Below are 21,706 nucleotides of genomic sequence, written 5' to 3'. Positions count from 1 at the left end.
CAAATCAATAAAAGAAGAATATTGCTGTCCCCTACACCTACATTTCCTCAGAGAACCTGCTTGGTACTATGTTTTACTGTATAATTTGGACAATGCAGCAATCACAGAATACTTAATAACTATTTAGTTAAAGGCTCCTACCACAGTCTCTATCAGATCAAAACTAAAAAGTGTATCAACAAAAGGTAAACTGTGAATTCACTGTATTCACTATAAATTATGGGAAGATGGGAGAAAAAGTCGCATTGATCACAGGTCACACTCTATCCTCGGCATAAGGAGATTTGTTAAAAGACCTTTACGGTGATAGATCTAATCATTGAGAAAAAAAATCCTCTGTCCATATTAAGGAGACTTGAAATTAAGTGATTCAAAATTAGTGCATCTGTGCATAGAATTTTAACATACATAGTATGTGATAGCAGAAAAAGACCTGTACGGTCCATCCAGTCTGTCCAACAAGATAAACTCATATGTGCTACTTTATATGTATATGTGACCTTGATTTGTATCTGCCATTTTCGGGGCACAGACCATAGAAGTCTGCCCAGCACTAGCCCCGCCTCCCAACCACCGGTGCTGCCACCCAATCTCTGCTAAGCTTCTGAGGATCCATTTCTTCTGAACAGGATTCCTTTATGTTTATCCCACACATTTTAAAATTCCGTTACCATTTTCATCTCCACCACCTCCCTTGGGAGGGCATTTCAAGTATCCACCAATCTCTCTGTGAAAAAATACTTCCTGACATTTTTCTTGAGTCTGCCCCCCTTCAACCTCATTTCATGCCCTCTAGTTCTACCACCTTCCCGTCTCTGGAGAAGGTTTGTTTGCAGATTAATACATTTCAAATATCTGAACGTCTGTTTCATATCACCCGTTTCTCCTTTCCTCCAGGGTATACATGTTCAGGTCAGCAAGTCACTCCTCATACGTCTTGTAACGCAAATCCCATACCATTTGTGTAGCTTTTCTTTGCACCGCTTCAAAAATTGCTAACTAACTAATTGATAACTAACGAGACATATTCAGCGGGGCTGCATTTATCTTTGGTTCTGTATGTCCCCCTGATGCAGCCCCACTGAATATATGTCTCGTTAGTAATCCAGCAATTTAATTTATGATAATGTTAAAATTCTGTGCACAGATGCACTAATTTTGAATCACTTAATTTCAAGTCACCTTAATATGTACGGAGGGGTTTTTTGTCGATGATTAGATCTATCACTGTAAAGTCTTTCAACAAATCTCCTCATGCCGGGTATAGAGTGTGACCTAGTGATCAATGAGACTTTTTGCCCTATCTTTCCATAATTAATAGTGAATACAGTGAATTCACAGGAGAATTCATAGGAGAAGGAGAAGTAGCCTAGTAGCTAGTGTAGTGGACTTTGATTCTGGGGAACTGGGTTCGAGTCCCACTGTAGTTCCTTGTGATTCTGGGCAAGTCCTACATTGCCCCAGGAACAAATAGGTACCTGTATACAATATGTAAGCCGCATTGAGCCTGCCATGAGTGGGAAAGCGTGGGGGTACAAATGTAAAAAAAAAAAAAAGATATCACCAAAACAGGGAAGATAGGGTTTCCTGATAGCAAGGTTGCAAAAGAGACCGTAGTAGATCAGGTGTCCTTAAATTAAAAATAAAAATCAGACAAAATATTGCAAATTAATACTGTCAAGTTCTGAGCATGATGTAAATAGGAACAACAAGCAAGGTTTGAAATGTCTATATGCAAATACCAGAAGCCTAAGAAATAAGATGGGAGAGTTAGAATATAGTGCACTAAATGAAAAATCCTATATAATAATTTGCACCTCCAACGTTCCATTGCTGTCTGGCTGCCTGGGTTCGTAACATCTCATGATGTCAGCCAGCCTCTAGCATTCCATTCCCCCTCACTGCCCTGCCCTTGCATCAAAACGTAATGACAAAAGAGGGCGGAACAGTGAGAGGGAAGGGAACGCTGGAGGTGAGCTGATGTCAGGATATTACCAACGGAAGGGAATCCAGCCAGGCCAGCCAGAAAATGATGAGGTACAAAAGAAGAGAGAATCGCCGCACATCGAGGGGAGGGCAAAGCAGAGCAGAATTGATGGACATGGATGGGAGGAGAGGACAGGAGAGAAGAGAATCGTGGGACACGGTTGGGAGGGCAGGGAAGAGAAGAATCGCTGGACATGGAGGGGTTGGGAGGGGAGGGAAGAATTGCTGGACATGGAGGGGAGGGGAGAGACAAAAAAAATCGCTTACAAGATAGCCTTCCTGGGGCCCATTTCATTGTTGAGGAAACAGGTTGGATTCCACGTTAGATAAAATAGGCATCTCTGAGACCTGGTGGAAGGAGGACAACCAGTGGGACACTGTCATACCGGGGTACAAATTATATCGTAGTGATAGGGTGGATCGAATTGGTGAAGGGGTAGCATTGTATATTAAGGAGAGACTTGAATCAAGTAGATTGAAAATTCTGCAGAAAACAAAACACATCTTGGAATCACTATGGATTGGAATTCCATGTGCAAAGGGGAAAAGGATAGTGATAGGAGTGTACTACCGTCCACCTGGCCAAGATGAACAGACGGATGCAGAAATGTTAAAGGAAATTAGGGACGCAAACAGACTGGGCAACACAATAATAATGGGTGATTTAATTACCCCAATATTGACTGGGTAAATGTAACATCAGGACATGCTAGGGAGGTAAAATTCCTTGACGAAATCAAGGACTTCTTTATGGAGCAGCTGGTAAAGGAGCAGATGACAGAAGGAAAAATTCTAGACCTAGTCCTTAGCATGATATGGTGCGGGAGATAATGGTGCTGGGGCCGCTTGATAACAGTGATCATAATATGATCGGATTTGATATTAGCTTTGAAGTAAGTATACATAGGAAATCAAATACGTTAGCATTTAGCTTTAAAAAAATGAGACTATGATAAAATGAGAAGAATGGTGAAAAAAAAAAAACAGAGGAGCGGCTGCGAGGGTCAAAAATTTACATCAGGCATGGATGCTGTTCAAAAACACCATCCTGGAAGCCCAGGCCAAATATATTCCGTTTATTAAAAAAGGAGGACGGAAGACCAAACGACAGCCGGCATGGTTAAAAAGTGAGGTGAAGGACGCTATTAGAGCTAAAAGAAAATCCTTCAGAAAATGGAAGAAGGAACCAACTGAAAATAATAAGAAACAGCATAAGGAATGTCGAGTCAAATACAAAGCTCTAAGGGCTTGATGTAACATTAAATCCAGTAATTGTGCTTGATATTTGTCTATTGATGATTGTAACATTAGTGATCCACATATAACTATATTATATGATAAAACATCTTGAATATTCAAGGTGGAAGATAGTGTCCCATACAGAATTCCAATATTCTTGAATATAAGGAAAGCTAAGAGGGACTTCGAAAAAAAGATGGTGTTGGAGGCAAAAACACATAGTAAAAATGTTTTTAAGTCTATTAAAAGCAGGAAGCTGGCAAAAGAATCGGTTGGACCGCTAAATGACTGAGGGGTAAAAGGGGCGATCAGGGAAGACAAAGTCATAGCGGAGAGATTAAATGAATTCTTCGCTTCGGTCTTCACCGAGGAAGATTTGGATGAGATACCGGTGCCAGAAATGGTATTTGAAGCTGACTAGTCACAGAAACTGAATGAATTCTCTATAAACCTGGAGGATGTAATGGGGTAGTTCTACATATGGAAGAGTATCAAATCTCCTGGACCAGATGGTATTCATCCCAGAGTACTGACAGAACTGAAAACTGAACTTGCGGAGCTATTGTTAGTAATATGTAATTTATCCTTAAAATTGAGCGTGGTACCGGAAGATTAGAGGGTGGCCAACGTAACGCCGATTTTTTAAAAAAATTCCAGAGGAGATCCGGGAAATTATAGCCAGCTGAGTCTGACATTGATGCTGGGCAAAATGGTAGAGACTATTATAAAAGAACAAAATTACAGAGCATATTCAAAAGCATGGATTAATGAGACAAATCCAACATGGATTTAGTGAAGAGAAATCTTGCCTCACCAAACTACTACATTTCTTTGAAGGGGTGAACAAACATGTGGATAAAGGTGAGCTGGCTGATTACCTGGATTTTTAAGAAGGCGTTTGACAAAGTACCTCATGAAAGACTCCAGAGGAAATTGGAGAGTCATGGGATAGCAGGTAGTGTTCTATTGTGGATTAAAAACTGGTTAAAAGTTAGAAAACAGAGAGTAGGGTTAAATGGTCAGTGTTCTCAATGGAGAAGGGTAGTTAGTGGGGTTCCCCAGGGGTCTGTGCTGGGACCGCTGCTTTTTAACATATTTATAAATGACCTAGAGATGGGAGTAACTAGTGAGGTAAATTTGCTGATGATACAAAGTTATTCAAAATCGTTAAATCGCAGGAGGATTGTGAAAAATTACAAAAGGACCTTACGAGACTGGGAGACTGGGCATCCAAATGGCAGATGACGTTTAATGTGAGCAAGTGTAAAGTGATGCATGTGGGAAAGAGGAACCCGAATTATAGCTATGTCATGCAAGGTTCCATGTTAGGAGTCAAAGACCAAGAAAGGGATCTAGGTGTTGTCGTTGATGATACGCTGAAACCTTCTGCTCAGTGTGCTGCTGCAGCTAAGAAAGCAAATAGAATGTTCTATTATTAGGAAAGGAATGGAAAACAAAAATGAGGACATTATGATGCCTTTGTATTGCTCCATGGTGCGACCACACCTCGAATATTGTGTTCAATTCTGGTCGCTGCATCTCAAAAAAGATATAGTGGAATTAGAAAACGTGCAGGGTCTCTCTCTCCTCCAGATGCTGCGATTCCTCCCTGCCCTGCTGAGTTGTGCGAGAGGCAAGCTGCTCGACAGGACCCGGAAGTCGGAAGCCCTGAGGCCAGCGGTGGGGGTTCCCTCTCGGAACGAGAGGCAGAGGTTGATGTGATCTCAGGAGGGTATACTGTTTCAGCCCCTCCTACGGAGGTAACACTTCAACTACTATGGAAGTCTATGGAGACGCAAGCTATGATTGTTGAATCAAGGAGAGAAACAAGAAATTTGACTTTAACTGTTGGCCAACTCTCTAACTCGTTTCTTAAATTAGAACAAGATTGTAAGGAACAAGTAAAGAATAACTATGCTGAAACAGAAGGAAAATGTATTACCAGTGATAAAAAATAGTACAAGCATGCGTCAAAAAATTGAGCAGATTGAAAACTATAATAGAAGGCTTAATATGAGGATTTTGAATTTTCCAAGACCGACGGGAATGTCACCCATGGACATGTTTAAAAAAATTCTTGATTGAAAATTTGAAATATTCTTCACAACAAATTCCTCCGGTAAATAAGATTTTCTTTTTACCTTCAAAAAGAAGCCAAGGAGAAAAGGTGCAGGGAAGGGTGACAAAAATGATGAAGGGGATGGGACGACTTCCCTATGAGGAAAGACTAAAGCGGCTAGGGCTCTTCAGCTTGAAGAAAAGGCGGCTGAGGGGAGATATGATAGAGGTCTATAAAATAATAAGTGGATTGGAACGGGTAGATGTGAAGCGTCTGTTTACGCTTTCCAAAAATACTAGGACTAGGGGGCATGCGATGAAGCTACAATGTAGTAAATTTAAAACGAATCAGAGAAAAGTTTTCTTCACTCAATAATGGTCTATGGACTTTTCCTTTAGGAAGCCGTCCAAACCATTTTAAAACTCCGCTAAGCTAATCGCCTTTACCACATTCTCTGGCAACGAATTCCAGAGTTTAATTACAGATTGAGTGAAGAAAACTTTTCTCTGATTCGTTTTAAATTTACTACATTGTAGCTTCATCGCATGCCCCCTAGTCCTAGTATTTTTGGAAAGCGTAAACAGACGCTTCACATCTACCCGTTCCAATCCTTGCCAGGTATTTGTGACCTGGATTGGCCACTATTGGAAACAGGATGCTGGGCTTGATGGGCCTTTGGTCTGTCCCAGCATGGCAATACTTATGTACCTTTTGTTGATGCACTCACAGAATAACCGGAGCATCAAATTTCATTTTAGCAAATTAATACAATTTTTGACATTGGATATTCTCATAATGGAGGAAATAAAGTCCATACTGATAACTTTTAAGTTAGTACTTCCCAAATATTTATCTAATATAACTCCTTTTTAAAACCTGAAGTCACATAACCCCAGATGGCAGCCAAAACAAAATAGTAAACCTCCACTCTTTATCCAGGTTTCCTCCCACAGTACACTTTCAGCTCTTCTAGGAACTTCCTCTCCTCCTTCTGTACAGGTATATACACACAAATACATCCCTCAAGCTAAGAAAACAAATGAGAAACTCAAACTTTCTCCTACCATATTCTCATCTTTTGCCTTGGGATCATCATCACTTACCTCCATATTGCTCATAACTACTTTAGTTCTCATTTGCTTTGCTTCATCATGTCCAAAGCATCACCTTGTTTGTTCTGATTCCTATTCTCACTCCTGTGCTCCTTCCCAGCTCATTAGTTGAGGTGGTCTCTTTTACACCAAACTACCAAGGTTTATTCATATGGGTTCTCATAAGACATTACTATTAAAGATATTGATCATGCTAGTTGAACAGAATGTAATCTAAAGGTAATGAGTACACAGAGACCACCAGAGTCTAAAATTACTACAGACACAGATCATTAAGGTCTCTTCATCCAAGTCTAAGGCAGTACTTCCCAAACCCGGTCCTGGAGGCACCCCAGCCAGTCAGGTTTTCAGGATATCTACAATGAATATTCATGAGACTTGGATGCAGAGGAGGAAGTGAAAGCAACTCTCTCTCTCATGGATATACACTGTGGATATCCTGAAAACCTGACTGTTGGGTGCCTCTAGGATCAGGTTTGGGAAGCACTGATCTAAGGGTTTTATATCACTTGTAGAAATGTCACTAAGACCAGGGCCTAACTTGGACGCATTATATTATTTACTGAAGATCTGGCTTTCATCATTCAACTGCTTGCTTAGGCTGTTACGTCTTTGAATAATAACCTGAAGGAGAAATAAAGTTATGTGCCCAGGATACCATATCCCTTAGTTCACCTGTACTCCTCCTTCCCCTCTTTTGAAATCCTCTCCCATCCACGCCTTCCTCCATACTCACCCCAAGCAGGGTAACAGCAACAGCAATAGGAACGTTAGTAGCAAAAGTAGTCAGTGCATGGCCACAGGTCCTGAGCCTCTACCAGTGTTTTCAGTCTAACAGGAAACTTCTGGCCAAGGCCTCATAATGCACTGGCTAACAGGTCCTATGCTGACTACTAATGCCAGTTGCAGGCCAGAAAGGGGACCAGCAGAGGCCTATGCAGGGAAAACAGCCATTTTTCTTTTGACTCCCATGCATCTGTGATCCCATTCAGGGCAACCAGGGTTTTGAGACCACTGTTTTAAGTTTAATTTCAAAATTCAGGTTCCTCTCTGTAATGGGAAGTCTTAGTAAGCAATGCTGAAAACCAGCAGCAGGTACAGAACAGATATATAAAAATGATAATGACAGCAGATAACAAGGCCCTTCCAGTCTGCCCATTTTCTTTATTTACACTTATATTAAAAGTTCAGTGTCTCTGATTTTAACCTTGGTGCCCCTAATTTTTGGCAGGGGGTTTGGTTTCTTTTTTTGCCTCCCCTTCCCCCACCTTATGTTGGAGATTGTTCCATGCATCCACTATCCTTTCTATGAAGAAACTGCTCCTTATATGAAAATATTCCTATTGTGTACTTTCAGTGAAAGATGTTTGTCTCTTGTGCACTTTGTGTTACCCGAATGCCATTATTATGGAATCCATATCCAAAGTGATTTAAATAGCCAGGCGAGGCGCCTAGCCTTTTAAATTGTTTGTGCACGGTTATCTGGGAATATTCAGCACTGAACTGGATAGTGCTGCGGAGTATCACCTCTATTCACCTATACCAAAACTGGCTAGTTTGTGGGCAGTCCAGGGGAGGAGTTAGGGCGGAGCAGAAACTTAACAGATTAGCAACAATTTTCAGTCTGCTAACAGACTGACAGGCAGATGATCAAAAGCAAATGCAGGCGCTAGAGGCTTGTAGCACCATACCAGCGCCAGCGTTTGCTACCGCCCCATGCAGAGCCCTCGAGCACGTGAAATAATGCGCTCGAGGGCTCTTAGCCGAAGTAGCATGCAAATGCATGCTAAACAGGGCTCTTAGCGCAAGTAACCTGCAAGTGCATGGTAATCAGTGCTTAACTCATTCATCTCCAATGATCAGCACGCCAAAGATTGGGTCGCTAGCTGCAACAAACCCTACGCCAGCTGCGAGCTGGCATTAGGGTTTGCAGGTCATTGGGGAGGAATGGTGAGCCCTGTCCGCAGGCCCCCATTCCCCCCTACAGCAAACCTGCCAGTGAGGGCAGTTGAGGACGTCCAAAATTTGGACGTTTTTGTGATGGGGCTGTTGAGGACGTCCAAATTTTAGACGTTTCAGTTAAGGATGTCCAAAATTGGATGTCTCTAGGAGAAAGATGTCTTTCTCATAGAAACGTCCAAATTTTGGACGTTCTCAACTGCCCCGTCGCTATACCTCCGACACCTCCTTGAAATTTGGCCTTCCCTGTAACAGGGCAGGTGAGACGTCCATCTTCCGATTTAAAGATGGACATCCTTCTCTTTTCATTGGTCTCTAGCCCAGACCTGTCAAACAAGTGCGGGAGGATTGTGCTGAGCGAATGCTCAGGCACAATTCTCTCGCACTTCTACCCCACAATCAGAAATAATTGTGCTGCTTAAATTTGCATGCATTATCTCTGATCATAGGTCTAATAGCACCCCGCGGTGTTCCAGCGCTATTTTAGAGCGCTGTTTGGAACAGCGCGGGGCTTTCGATCATCTGCCTGTAAGTAACTGCATAAAGTCAGGACAGCAAACCGTAGCCCTAACTTTATGCAGCAAGTTAACCGGGCACTGGTATGAATATCAGCTGGTGCCCGGTCAGCTTCTAGATTGGTAGTTATACCCAGATACTCAATGCCGGGAGCCATGTATGACCTTGCATTGTATATCTGGGGTTAAGTCAGCCTACAGCCGCAAGCAACTTGTAAGTCACTCACCACCACAGGCTGAATATTAACCTATATATATTCTCTATCCAATGTATCCTGAAGTCTTGCTTCACATAATTCATGGTACAGATACTAAACCATTTTGGTAACCATCTCCTGAACCATTTCTACTCTGCATTCATCACTCCAGAGATGCAGCTCCTAAACACAACCTCCCCCCCCCCCCCCCCCCCCCCCCCAAATTCAAGTTCACTGCTAGAAGCCTGGCCCTTACCTCTTAGAGACTCTGTATTGTGCTGTGGTGAGTTTCCCCGTCATTGGGTCATGCACTGTAGCACGTTTCAACTACAAAAAGAGAAAGGACCTTTAGTACCAACTGTTGTTTTTGGTTGTCAATCCATTTGGCACAGGAAAACTTCTGATTGGTCAAGGTTGGAGATGCCATGCTGAACAGTGGCAATCTATATAGAGAATCAGCAGGGGGTACTCCCTTATCCAAATCAATTAGAACAATTCAAATCAAGAGGTTATATTCAAGTACAGCCTGGGATGTCCTTTCACTTTTCATTAGAGACTGTTTATAAAATTATTTTGATAAGTTTCACAGAGAATTTCTTGTCCTTCAGAAGTTTGGCAATCTTTTGCCATACTCTGGGAAAGTCAATACTGAAGAAGTAAAATTATACATAACCCCATGTACAGCGGATGAGGTACATAAAAGCTTCTTGGTTACAGGGATCTAAGTAATCACGGGCACCCAGATGTAGTGGGTCACCCAAGGTGTCTGCTATACTGGACAGGGTTGACAGAACCCTGACGTTGGAAGATCTGTTTTCTGCATTCTCTAAATTGGACTCAATGTTACCATAATGCATTCCTGGCCGCTTGGCTAAATGCACACCCTGGGATAAGAGATGAGACAGCAGAGGATGTTGTTTCAATGGAGTCTATAAAAATAAGTGAAAATTCCTCATCATATACTTCCAAAGGCTTTGTAATGCAGACATCAGCAGTTTTTACCATGGAAGATCAAAGCAGAAAACTTCTTCACTCTCATATCCAAAGAGCTCTTAAATTCTTCTACACAGGCTAACTGTTCAGAGAGAAACTGGCAAACCAACTGACTAGATTCGCCCAGCAACATCTCTCCTCTTTCACATATGAACACCGACTCAAACCCTTTGGTGAAGTATCCAGTAAGATTCTGTGCAGGTCAAGGATCATATTCCTCCAAGGAGCTTTTTAACTACAAACCCTTTAGTCTAATAGTTTGATGAAGTAGCTAAGTTTCCATGTCATCATCAGAACATGTCGACAGCTGTGGTCTTTTGTCCTGCTGCCCCAACAGCAGGCCTCATCACATACAAATAGATATTAAACCTTCCAACATCATCCAACTTAAAAGCACAGGTAAAACTGAATTAGAACCCGGTTATGTTTTAGTGATGGGGCTACATGCCTATCACCAGCATTAACAATTGAGACTCCTGATCACTAAGGCAGTGACTTTCAAAGAGACTCTCTGCAGGTAAAGGTGAAATTTGGACTTATCTATCAACTTCCTTTCCTTGCCAGACCAGTCCAGTCCAGGCGAGTAGATTATGACCCCCTACCAGCAGATGGAGCCAGAGAAAAAAAAACAGCTTAGAGCTGACATCAGGTGCTACCTTCAGTTCCTCAGTATCCTATGTCAAAGCCGACAAGTGAAGGCAATTACGTTCTGGACTTCTAATTCACCACCAAAGCCAAACCTAATGCAGTCAAAAATCACTTCATGATCATTAACCCAGGAATGAGAATTCCATACATCAACGATATGACTAGAACATACTCACTGTTAGCTTTCTGAATGACAGATTTGACTGCCATGGCTTCCATGGGTAGTTCTGGATTGGTCTGGCATTATCCATATCTAGGGTCATGTTTACTGCTATGCTCTGAGCATTGATATACACTTTTTAAACAGGGTGATACATTCACATTTTTATTTGCATTGCCCTACAATAAATTTTACATGTCCCATATAACTACATATTTTTTAGCACTGCTTGGCTCTAAGGTATATTCAATATAAGGAAGGCAGTAATCAGTATTTATACAATATGGTACAGCTGTTTATTTCTTATTTGTTACGTAATGCAGGCAAGCATAAGTCTTTCACTTCTAGTACTGATGTGAGACACTTCTAATAATTGTTGACCTTTATTTCAATTGATGGTAATAGTGTAAGACACTTTCATTCACCAATAGCAATTTTAAATTCAGTAGTTCTCTCAGAGAATGGCTTTCATGTGCTTCAGTTAGGCTTAGTGTTTATTAGGAGAGTGTTTTAATTATTATGGTTATGCAAACTTATCTTTATTTGTATTATCTCACAGTTATCTATATGAATGTGCACATACCTATATATACACCATAATTTTATGCAAATAACATGTCCATGCATATAATTGTGTGCAAACTGAGTGTCTATGAAAAAATTAAAAAGGCGTATAATGCGCATACAAAGCGCTCTATACCAGTTTATTTTTCTAAAGCACGTTAATTGCTAAATTAACGCGTTTGTTTTTAAGGGCTTTTCTTTTTAGGTTTTTGCAGGTATTAGGGCACAAAACCTAATAAAAAAAACACCCTAAAAAGAAGAGGCCTTAGAAAAGGTGTGCTAATTTTGCAATTAGTGCATCTTACTATAAATGTACTAGTATAGTGCGCTCACGCATATAGCCCACAAGGGGTAGGCACGATCTATAAAAATGTATACAACACACGCATTATATGTGTAAAAATACAAGGTATCTATATCTATATCTACATATATATACACATACACCTCCCCCTTGATATTGATACTTTTTATTAAAATTGATTTTATTAGTGTGTAATTAGTTATATGGTCATATTTTGGGGACATTGAATATGGAAATGTTTTCACATTTAGCTTCAGTTCTCATGTATTAACAGTGGGATTAGTGCTTAGATTTAAGATTTTATTACTCTCCACTTTTTTAACGCTTTTCCTGTATAGAAAAAGTATTTGTTTCTGTGACCAGTTTTCCTGTTAATTAAAAGGAAATACTTGTTTTGGGAATCTAGCTGGTATGTTTCTAAATACATATATTTATAAAGTTTTGATGTTTTCTGTAGTGGTACTTTTACAAATCTCTTATAGAAACCACTGGGGTCTTGCTATACACCTTCATATCAGATTAAATAGGATGCGCATTTTTTAATGTATGAAGGATACTATTCTGTTCTTGTTTTATTACATATGTTGCATTATTTGTGTTTGTTAACATGAACTAAATGAATAAACATTTAATTTTAGTCAATCATTGTATTATCTTGTGTGTGTTTTCAGTTGCATGTGTTCACCATCAACCTGATGCAGCCTATGGGTGAAAATAGCCATGTCAGGTTTTAATTTTTGGTTTTCAATGCATTTTATTGAACATTTTTTAAATTTAAGTAATCACCAATACGTTTTCTTCATCAGCCATTGGTGTTGCTCCCTTTTTTTTTTTTTTTTTTAACTTAACACTCAAGAAAAGGAAATTAAACAGGTAAGTCCAAATTTCCCCTTCCTTATCATCCATGCCTGACAGTAAATGATGGCAGATAAATCTTGTTGGGCAATCTATCCAGTCTGCCCAACAAGGTGGCCAGAGCTGTGCCCGCCATTCTGTGCAGGCCCCAGCCACGCGTGTTTAAACACTGGTTGTCAAAACACTGGAGTTGCCAAAGCTTCTCAGTCCAGTGTGAAATATCCAAGCTCTGCCTAGATATATTCTGCCTAACAGGATTCCTGCACTCTAAGCGAGAGGCTTGAAAGCCCTCTGGACCCAACAACACTTGCTGGTATGGTCCAAGATGATCAACTGCTTGACTGCTCCTGAATCAATACCTTAAAAATCACTGCTCCTTATTAGGACACATCAGTACACCAATCCAAAATTCAGCAAGAACTGGGCACTTAAACATCTCAAAGACAATTGACTTGAGAATGGTTACTCCTGTCCTGACCTATTTCACCTGACTTCATTACCATCAGAAGACAGAAAACCTGATTCTACCAGGAAAGAAACAGTATCCACAAAAGGGGAAGAGTATTGGGCACCGATATACTCTTTCCTTTAAAATTACTCAATGAGACCAACCTCTGCCCCCAAGATCTAATGAGATGGTTCCTTGTGAGGCTTGAGAGTAGGGGTGGACTGAGCCCTCAGGACTAAATTTGGGTTCTAAATAGTGGGCTTGAATGCTCAACTCACTAGAGGAGAATATACCATCCAAAAGAATAGCAAGGGAACTTCTATGGCTGTATCCTACAGCCAGTCTCTGCCCACTGTAAGAGCTGTGCATTTGTTTTCACACCAATCTTTGTGGCGGAAGAAGACAACTAAGAAATAGATCCCCGAAGGGAAATAGTGTCTCCCCAAAAACCAAGGCTTGCAGAGGCTTCAATCTCCAACATAAGTCCAATATGTGGTCCTCTTCTGCACCACCAAATATTATCAATTGACACTAAGTATTCTTGTTATGTTGCCTTATTCTCTCAACGGCCAAAGCTGTAAAAGGAGAATGAAAGGGATCTTCCTGGAAGGAATCATCTGACTGGGGCAAAAAGTTATGTACCACTCCTGACTGGTCCCTTCAGAAATCAGACCCCAAAATTTACAGGCTCCTAGCAAGAATGTGCAGCCCACTGGCTCTTGCTTTTCTTTCTCTGGCTGAAGAATTTGCTTTCTTGGAGTTTTCGTGAGTTGATATGAGGTCCACTCATGGAGGTGCTCTACCTAACCCCCAAGTAGGTCCACAGCCGGTTCTTCCAAGTTTTATACTTCAGTTTCCAAAGAATATTGGCTCAAAAAATTCTTCTAAATGATAATGGTGCCTGTCATGCATGTTGCTGCCAGGTCCTGCAGGGGACTGCCACCTCAGACCACATCTGACACACTTTATCACAGCACCTAAGAGCTAGTAACCATTGGCTTCCAATTGGATTCGGAATTCAACATAAAATCCTAACTCTGACTTACAAGGGTCTTCATATGGATTCACCACCTTATTTATCATCTGTCATTTCACCATACACCCCTTCACAAACTCTATGATCAGTCATAGCAAATCGTCTTTCTATTCCTTCAACTTATCACGTGCAGTTTGCATCTACTAGTAAAAAAGTGCCTTGTTTTATTTGTTTTCCTACCGACAACCATTCTGAAATGACATTTCCTGGATTTATGACATCATTGAAAGTAGGCTTGAAACTGTGGTGCCGATGGGGATGTGTGATTTCTTTTTCCCCTGTGTGATCTTTCCTATATGAATTGTAGTTCCTTTCATTTGTTTAGTCTGTAAACTACTTTGTTGACTTGTTAAAGGGCAGTATAAGAAATAAATAAACATACTAGTTTCCTTCAGCTTATTCCCATCAACAAATAGCAGCCTTGACAGTCAAAGAGTCTCAGTTTCAGAAACTTTATTAGTATGTTGTAGCCCACTCTGAAGGTAGTTGCACCTTTGGTGTAAGGAATTCTCTCATTCCTGGTTAGTGACCGTTAAACTGTTTTGGGGTGCATCATGTTCAGCTTTGGTGGCGAACTAGAAACCCAAAACATTAACAGCTGTCTTTGGTCATCTTAGCTTTGACATAAGATGCCAAGGACCTGAAGGCAGCACCAGTCCCCTTTAAAAGGAATGAAGTCAGCTCTGAGCTATTTTTCTCTGTCTCTCTCTCTCTCTCTCTCTCTCTGCTGGCAGGGTGACACTATCCGACTTGTCTGGATTGGTGTGAAATGAATGACAAAACAGGAGTTTACCCACAAAGGAGGCCCCTTTGCTGATGCACCCCCCCCCCCCCCCCCCCCGAGTATGAGTTTTTAAAAAAAATCCCATGTCAATGGCTTTCCTCATTCTGACTATTATCCATCCAAGGCTCTTTACTATACTGGCTAAAGTAGACAAGTAATTTAGTATCAAATGACTGACAGCTGGCATCAAGCACACTAAACAGAAGCTATAAATTAAAAACATGCATACACACACCCAATCCCAGCAATGTACTTACTATTTTTCTAGTACTGAGAAATACATCCTCTCTGCCCATGTACCTCAATCATGACCTGTGGCCCCTGATATTCCAACAATGTGCCCCATCCCGCACAGTGCTGCAAGTGTGCCTGATTTCTGACTTGCTATTCCATTAGCTAGACCCATACAGTTCTACTAATGCCAACAGATCTGAAGTCCATATCAAACCATCAAAACTTAATTCCTGCCGCCAAACGCAGCCATGGGGATCTTACACATGTGTACACTAGGATCATGTGTGTGTGTGTGTCTGCATGTCTGTACAGCCCAAACAAAACCGAATCTGCTACTGAAATTGGCACTTGGTTTTGGTAGAAACCAAAGCCTAAAATGAAACTGGCCCTGCCCCCAAACAGCCCCCACCTGACCAAAAAGATCCCCTCCCAGTCCCATTCGCCAGCAGCAGCCCCCTCTTGAACCTCACCCTCCCCCATAGCGGCAGCTCCCCTCCTGGGTCTACCATGTCATTGGTGGCTAATGGGGGCAGAAGCAATCCCCACTCCCTCCTGCTCATGCCCACGCCTGCTCTTGCCTTAAAATGGCTTCTGAGACTGTCACTGGAGGTCAAAGCAGCCATTTTGAGATTGCTCTTGCCCATGCTGGCTCCAATCCTCAGTTGCTCCCACCCATGCCGATTCCAATCTCAAAATGGCTGTCACAAGCTCCAGCAGCATCTTGCAGACTGCTGTTGAAAGTCCCAGAAGCCATGTTGGTTGGCCTCTATCTGTGTGTATGTGTCTGTCTGTCTGTCTGTGTGTGTGAGTATCGTGGCTTGCTGATCTCAAATCCACTGTCAAACCCCATTCTCCCCTCCAAATGCAGCCATAGGTACACCTAAATGCATATTTGGAGAGTGTGAGTGTGTGTTGATCCCAAATCCCAATCTCCTTCTGATATACGTGTAGAGTGGTAGAACATCAAAAAGGTGCTCCCCGAGTACTCTATATTTATTACTTCCTTTTTCCATCAGCTTAAAGTTGCATGTGGTACATACTAGTCCCATGTGCATGAGTCTATCCAAGTTAATTTCAATAAGAGTGAATTGATCTGGGATGAAAGACAGCATACTGGATTTAAAATGCCTGCAATGTGCTGCTGTGACAAGGATTTCAAAAGGCTGTCACACTCTGCAGCACCATACAGGAGTTGGCATGGTTTCATTCACATAGAAAAATAAGGCCACACAAACTTCAGTTACAAAAGGAACCTCCTGGAAACTCAGTGGAGCCAATCTGGAAGTGATGCCTTCAGAAGTAGAAAATTCACTTGTGCTACCATCTACTTTTGAATATTAGCTTGCTTGTTCTTTGGCCCTCCTCCTCTCTGCATAACACTTCAGCGAAGAGAAACATGCATGGAAGTAAAACTGGATGTTTGTAAAGGACTGATCAGGAAGAATATTAAGGGCCCTGTTTACTAAGCTGTGCTATAGGAATTCTAGCATTTTTAGCGAGCACTAAAAATTAGCATATGCTAACACTAGAGACACCTATAGGAATACAGTGCAATCCACTTAAGTGCAAGGGTCTGGGACCAAAGAAATGCATGCAGTTAATCGGAGCGTACACTTAACCGTTGTGACCCAAAGAAGCTTAACATCTGATAAACATAAGTACAGTACTGTTTATTATTATTATATGTACAGTTAACTGACGTTAGGCTTACTTGAAGTAATCAGTTATAGTCCTGTATACATTATTGGGTCTGTGAGTTCCATAGACTAAGTCTGCCAGACGGTAAATACTGTCATAGCACTGACATCCAGTGGCCTCCAGACAGGCCCGCACGGTGTTGAGATTCTCCAGCACTCTTGCAAAAGTGGCAGGAGGAGGTTGTTGAATTTCATCAGCATGTGCCTCGCTGCTCATTTCATCATCTGTTTCATCATCAGCCATTGTTGCCTGTGTGTAGGCGCATATCTCGACATCAGTGCTGTCGTCAGCTGTTTGTAGATCGTAATCAACAGCTACATAGCGATGAAACTCCTCTTCAGTAACACCGGCTGAGATGTCAATAACCTGTTCATCTGACAAGTTTGCAACAGCTGCATCTGTTTCGTCCCTCTCCACATCCTTAACAAAGTTTGCCCACTTGTAGCAGTTCACAATGGTTGCCTGTGTAACATGATTCCAGGCTTCTTTCTGCATATGTAGGGAATCCAACAGTGATAGATTACGAGCCAGTTCAACAGCACGTCTATCCTTGCCAGTGTGGTCATCCATAACGCTCAGACGACGTAGCACAAGAGCCCGATAATGTTGTTTGAAATTGGCTATTATGCCCTGATCCATAGGTTGGTAGTGTTTGGTGGCAGGAAGACCACCTTGACGTTAGACAGCCTGACATCATCCCTGTGTGCAGCACAATTATCACAAAGCAACAAAATCTGATGCTTTTGTGACCGCATTCTAGTGTCTAACTTCTTTAGCCACTGCTTCCAAATTTCCCCAGTCATCCATGAATTTGCGTTAGCCTCATATGACACAGGAAGTCGCTTAACTTTCTTGAAGCAATGGGGCTATTTGCTCTTTCCAATGATGAGGAGGTCCAACTGCTCACTCCCAACCATATTGCAGCAAAGGAGGATCGTCAGTCGGTCCTTTGACGTTTTACCTCCAATAGTTTTGGCATGTTTGAATACAAGTGTTCCATCAGGAATCGCTTGCCAGTAGAGACCGTTTTCGTCAGCACTGAAAATGTCATGAGGTGCAAACTCGTTCAAGATTGTAGGAAGAACTGAAACAATCCAATTTTCAGCACCAAAGTCATCAGCATCTTGTTTCTCACCATGCTGTTTCTTGAATTTTATGTTGTTCCTCTCCTTCCATCTTTCCAACCATCCAACAGTGGCTTTGAATTCAGTTAGTCCAAGACCTTCAGCTAGCTGGTTAGCTTTCTCCATAAGCAGTGGACCACTGACAGGAATTTGTCTGCTCCTGACTCGAGAAAACCACCGAAGAAGAGCATCTTCTACCTCCTCAGCTTTTCCCGCCCATTTTCGTTTCCGTTGTGGATTTGTATTGTTTTGCCAGTCTTCCAGAAGCTGGCCTTTCTGCTTCAAAACACGTGAAATTTGACTGGGATTGAAACCATATTCTTTAGCAATAGATGCTTGACTTTGTTTGTTTTCTAATTTTTTAAGAACTTCTATTCGTTCAGCCAGTGTTAAAGTCTTACAGTTCCGCCGCGACGACGACCCCAGTGTGCACTCTTAACAACATTCTTTTGCTTATTCTGCTTGTGGCAATTAAAGGGGCGGTATATTTGAAATCTCGTTGGTTGTCAGGCACCAATTGGCTTCCATATTCCATGCGCGCACTTATGCGGAGTCTTTCCTGCAGAGGAGTGGTCTTAAACCATGCATATAAGCGAATCTTGCACTTATCAGTGGTGCGCTAAATTGAAGTTTGTCCCCATAGAAATTGATGGCGCCAAAAACGAGACCAAAGTACGGTATGCAGTTAAACAGAGCATGTGCTTATCAGACATGCACTTAAATGGAGTGTACTGTATATGAGTGTCTCTAGCATTAGTGCATGCTAAAAATGCTAGAATGTCTTAGTAAACAGGACCCTAAGTGAAGCTCTTGAAAAAGCTGCGGCGAAACAACAGCACTCTGTTGAGCTATCTAGCATCAGAAGTAAACCAGGAAACACGGTATCACAAAACTATCGGAGACTTGAAGCTAGTTGTTATTCAAGTGCAAGTAATAATTTTTCAGTCCTAAAAATAAGATAAAGACTTTTAAGTGATAAATGAAATATACGCGATATAAATCAACAAAAAGAATAAAAATAATAAAAGGAGTTTTTTTCTGATCAATGACAAAGAAACTCAACTGCAAAAACAGCAGAAATTGTTCTACAAGTTGTGGTCAATTATGTTGAGCATCTGAGATCTTTTCCTCCATTTTTTATAAAAAAATGTCATTTGGTTCTATGTTAACCCTTGCCTGTTAGGTATTTTCAGTAACACATTTCTGTTCAATATGCATCTTCACACAAAAAGGTAAATATCAATATATAAATTACATATATCAAAATAACAGATGCAGGAGCATTAGGAAAAGAGGCAGCAAGTGCTATAGTTAGCTCCGACAATAGCCAGCTAGAAAATCAGACAAAATCGTACCAAACGACCTTCAACACCTTTAATACTGACCATTAAACTATCCTTTGGGTCAGTAGAATTGAAACAGATTTTCATTTGGCCGAATTACGGACTTTAGAAAGGTTTGTGGAACCTTGTGTTGACGCACGTCTGAGTTGTTTTTTGCCACTAACGACGACTGCAGCTGTTTGACATAATAACAGGTAGAAGATATCGAGTAAAAATTGTTCATTGACAACCCGAACGAACGAAAAGTCCTATCGGGAACTAATATGCTAAAAGCTAACTGTTTATACTAGGCGGCAATGAAATCTACGAATCTTCTTCTAATAGGAGCGCAACAACCATATTAGCAGGCCTTTAGAACCACAAATTCAATTTCGTTGGTTCGAGTGACGACTCACCAGAAAACTCATTAGACATCTCACAAGTGTCTGGGGAGGTGATTGCTGCCGAACATCGAGTGCAACTCCGCACTACTTGGGGTTGCTGCAGCAGCTGAGCGAAGAGGCCGTGCCTTCTTCTGATATCACCGCTGGTTGCTGTCTGCGGCCACTGCTGAGTCGCCGTCGAGGCTTTCAATTTGTGGATTGGGGCTTGTGCCACTTCCTCATTGGTTGGCTTGTTGAGGCTGACCAGACCAACCTAGAAAGAATTATTGCTTGGACGGACTGTTGCTGAGGGCAGTGAAGAGTCACGAGGGCCGATATAGTAGACTGTAGGCTCATAGCCGTTAAACCTCTGACAGATGGTTACACTAATTCATAAGAAGCAGTTCTGACTTCGATGTTAAGAGTCAACTACTTGTGCCAAAGAACTTTAGACCTCTAATCTACCTTCTTCTTCTAATCTCATTAGAATGATCTCCTACCCATTGCTTTTGAGTGGGTGCAGCTTTCTAATCATCACTAGCAACTGACCATTGCCCCAGCCAGCCTCCTAACCATTGCTTTTGAGTGGATGCGGATTTCAAATCATCACTAGCAACTCACCGATGCCCTAGCTTTCATAATTGGCCTGCTTATACAATACAAAAAAGCAAAGGACCTCGAGAGAATGTGAAAACCTTCATGTGAAGCAGAACTCCTACCTCACTCGAAGAGTCATGGCCTTTTCATCGTCGGAGTTGGCACAGGCAGACTCAGAGATTCAGCCGATTCCTGAGCTTCATCATAACGCCTGCAGTCCTTTCTATCATCAGATTTGCGGACCATCTTTAAATTCTTTTTGTTGCCATTCATCTTATTCTCTATTTTTTCTGTTTCTTCCCCTCCCTTCTTCCTCTGTGCCTTTCTCTCTACTGACATTGTAATTGTCTCTTCAGTTCTTTGTAAGCCGCTTTGAGGCTGCTCTCATGGTATAAACCGGGGTATAAATGTTCTGAATAAATAAATAAATAAAATCTATAACAATTCAGGCAGATTAACTGGAGAGGGATCCAGTCGAAGACATTCGAAAGGTAGGAATGAAGAAGATAATGGTGGTGGGAGATTTTAACTTGCCGTAGTATAATACCTTGTTTGTGGAGTCAGAAGTAGAGGTATCCTGAACTCCTCGAGAAGGGCTTGCCTATGGTAAATGGTAATAGAACCCACAAGAGAAAGAGCAATAATGGATCTGGTACTTATGAATGGAGAAAGTGATTCTAGTATCTAGGCAAGAAGCTATCCTCAGCATCAGTGATCATTATAGTGTGGTATGAGATAACCAGACCAAAAAAAAAATCTGACAAAAAGTTCTTCACTGAAAACCAAACCATTGATAAAATGGGGACTTTAAGGAAATAAATAAATCAGAAATATTAAACCAATAATTCCGCTCAGCATTCATGGAAAAAAGGACTAGGGACTGATCACAAATTGATGACAAGAGCATATATGGTAATATGGTAGATGCTACAACATATATGGAAGAGGGGGTTTGTGTAAATCCATTTTTAAAAAAAAGGGAGAGAAAACCTTGGGACCAGATGGGATACATTCTGGGATATTAAGCAGGTCACAAACGTTCTGATAGATCCACTGAAGGTCTTGTTCAAAAGATCTTTGGGGAAAAAAAAAACGTTGTTCTGTTGGGCGGAAGAAGGGCGGAGGTTGTCCCTCGAGGCAACTAGAAATTTCAGGCCAGTTAATTTGATTTCAGTGGGGGGGAGGGGAATAAATCAATAGAGACTCTATAAAAGGACAATGAAGCAATGAAACTACAGGCTGCAGGATCAGATACAGCAATTTATTTTCAACCAGATTCAAGTCAAATGAATTTATTTCTTTAACTGGGTCTCAGTCAGGCACTAGTGCTGTACTTGTATTTCACAAAACTTTTAATACTGTACCACACAGACTCATGCAGTCTAAGTATTCAACTTTACATAGAGGACATATTAGAAATTAGTTGAAAGAAAAAAGTATGGAGGTAAATAAAACGTGCTGAAGAAAGATGATGAGTGCCTGTTCAAAT

The 21,706-nt window shown here is 41.3% G+C and overlaps 1 protein-coding gene across 5 annotated transcripts in view; it reads right to left on the bottom strand.

Moving 5' to 3' along the window:
- P4HA1 (prolyl 4-hydroxylase subunit alpha 1) overlaps positions 1-21,706 on the bottom strand; it is a 134,543-nt gene that overhangs the window by 31,820 nt on the left and 81,017 nt on the right. For 3 of the 5 annotated variants that reach the window (XM_030203447.1, XM_030203446.1, XM_030203443.1), the window contains exon 9: positions 9,324-9,394. The exons of the other annotated variants lie outside the window; for them this stretch is intronic. In XM_030203447.1, the coding sequence (XP_030059307.1) occupies positions 9,324-9,394 (71 nt within the window). The remainder of the gene's footprint in view (positions 1-9,323; positions 9,395-21,706) is intronic. 5 annotated transcript variants of the gene reach the window in all.

Source organism: Microcaecilia unicolor, chromosome 5 (genome assembly GCF_901765095.1).
Source record: "Microcaecilia unicolor chromosome 5, aMicUni1.1, whole genome shotgun sequence".
Lineage (NCBI taxonomy): Eukaryota > Metazoa > Chordata > Amphibia > Gymnophiona > Siphonopidae > Microcaecilia > Microcaecilia unicolor.
The sequence above is the reverse complement of the archived record's forward strand: the minus strand, read 5'-3'. Positions and strand labels throughout refer to the sequence as shown.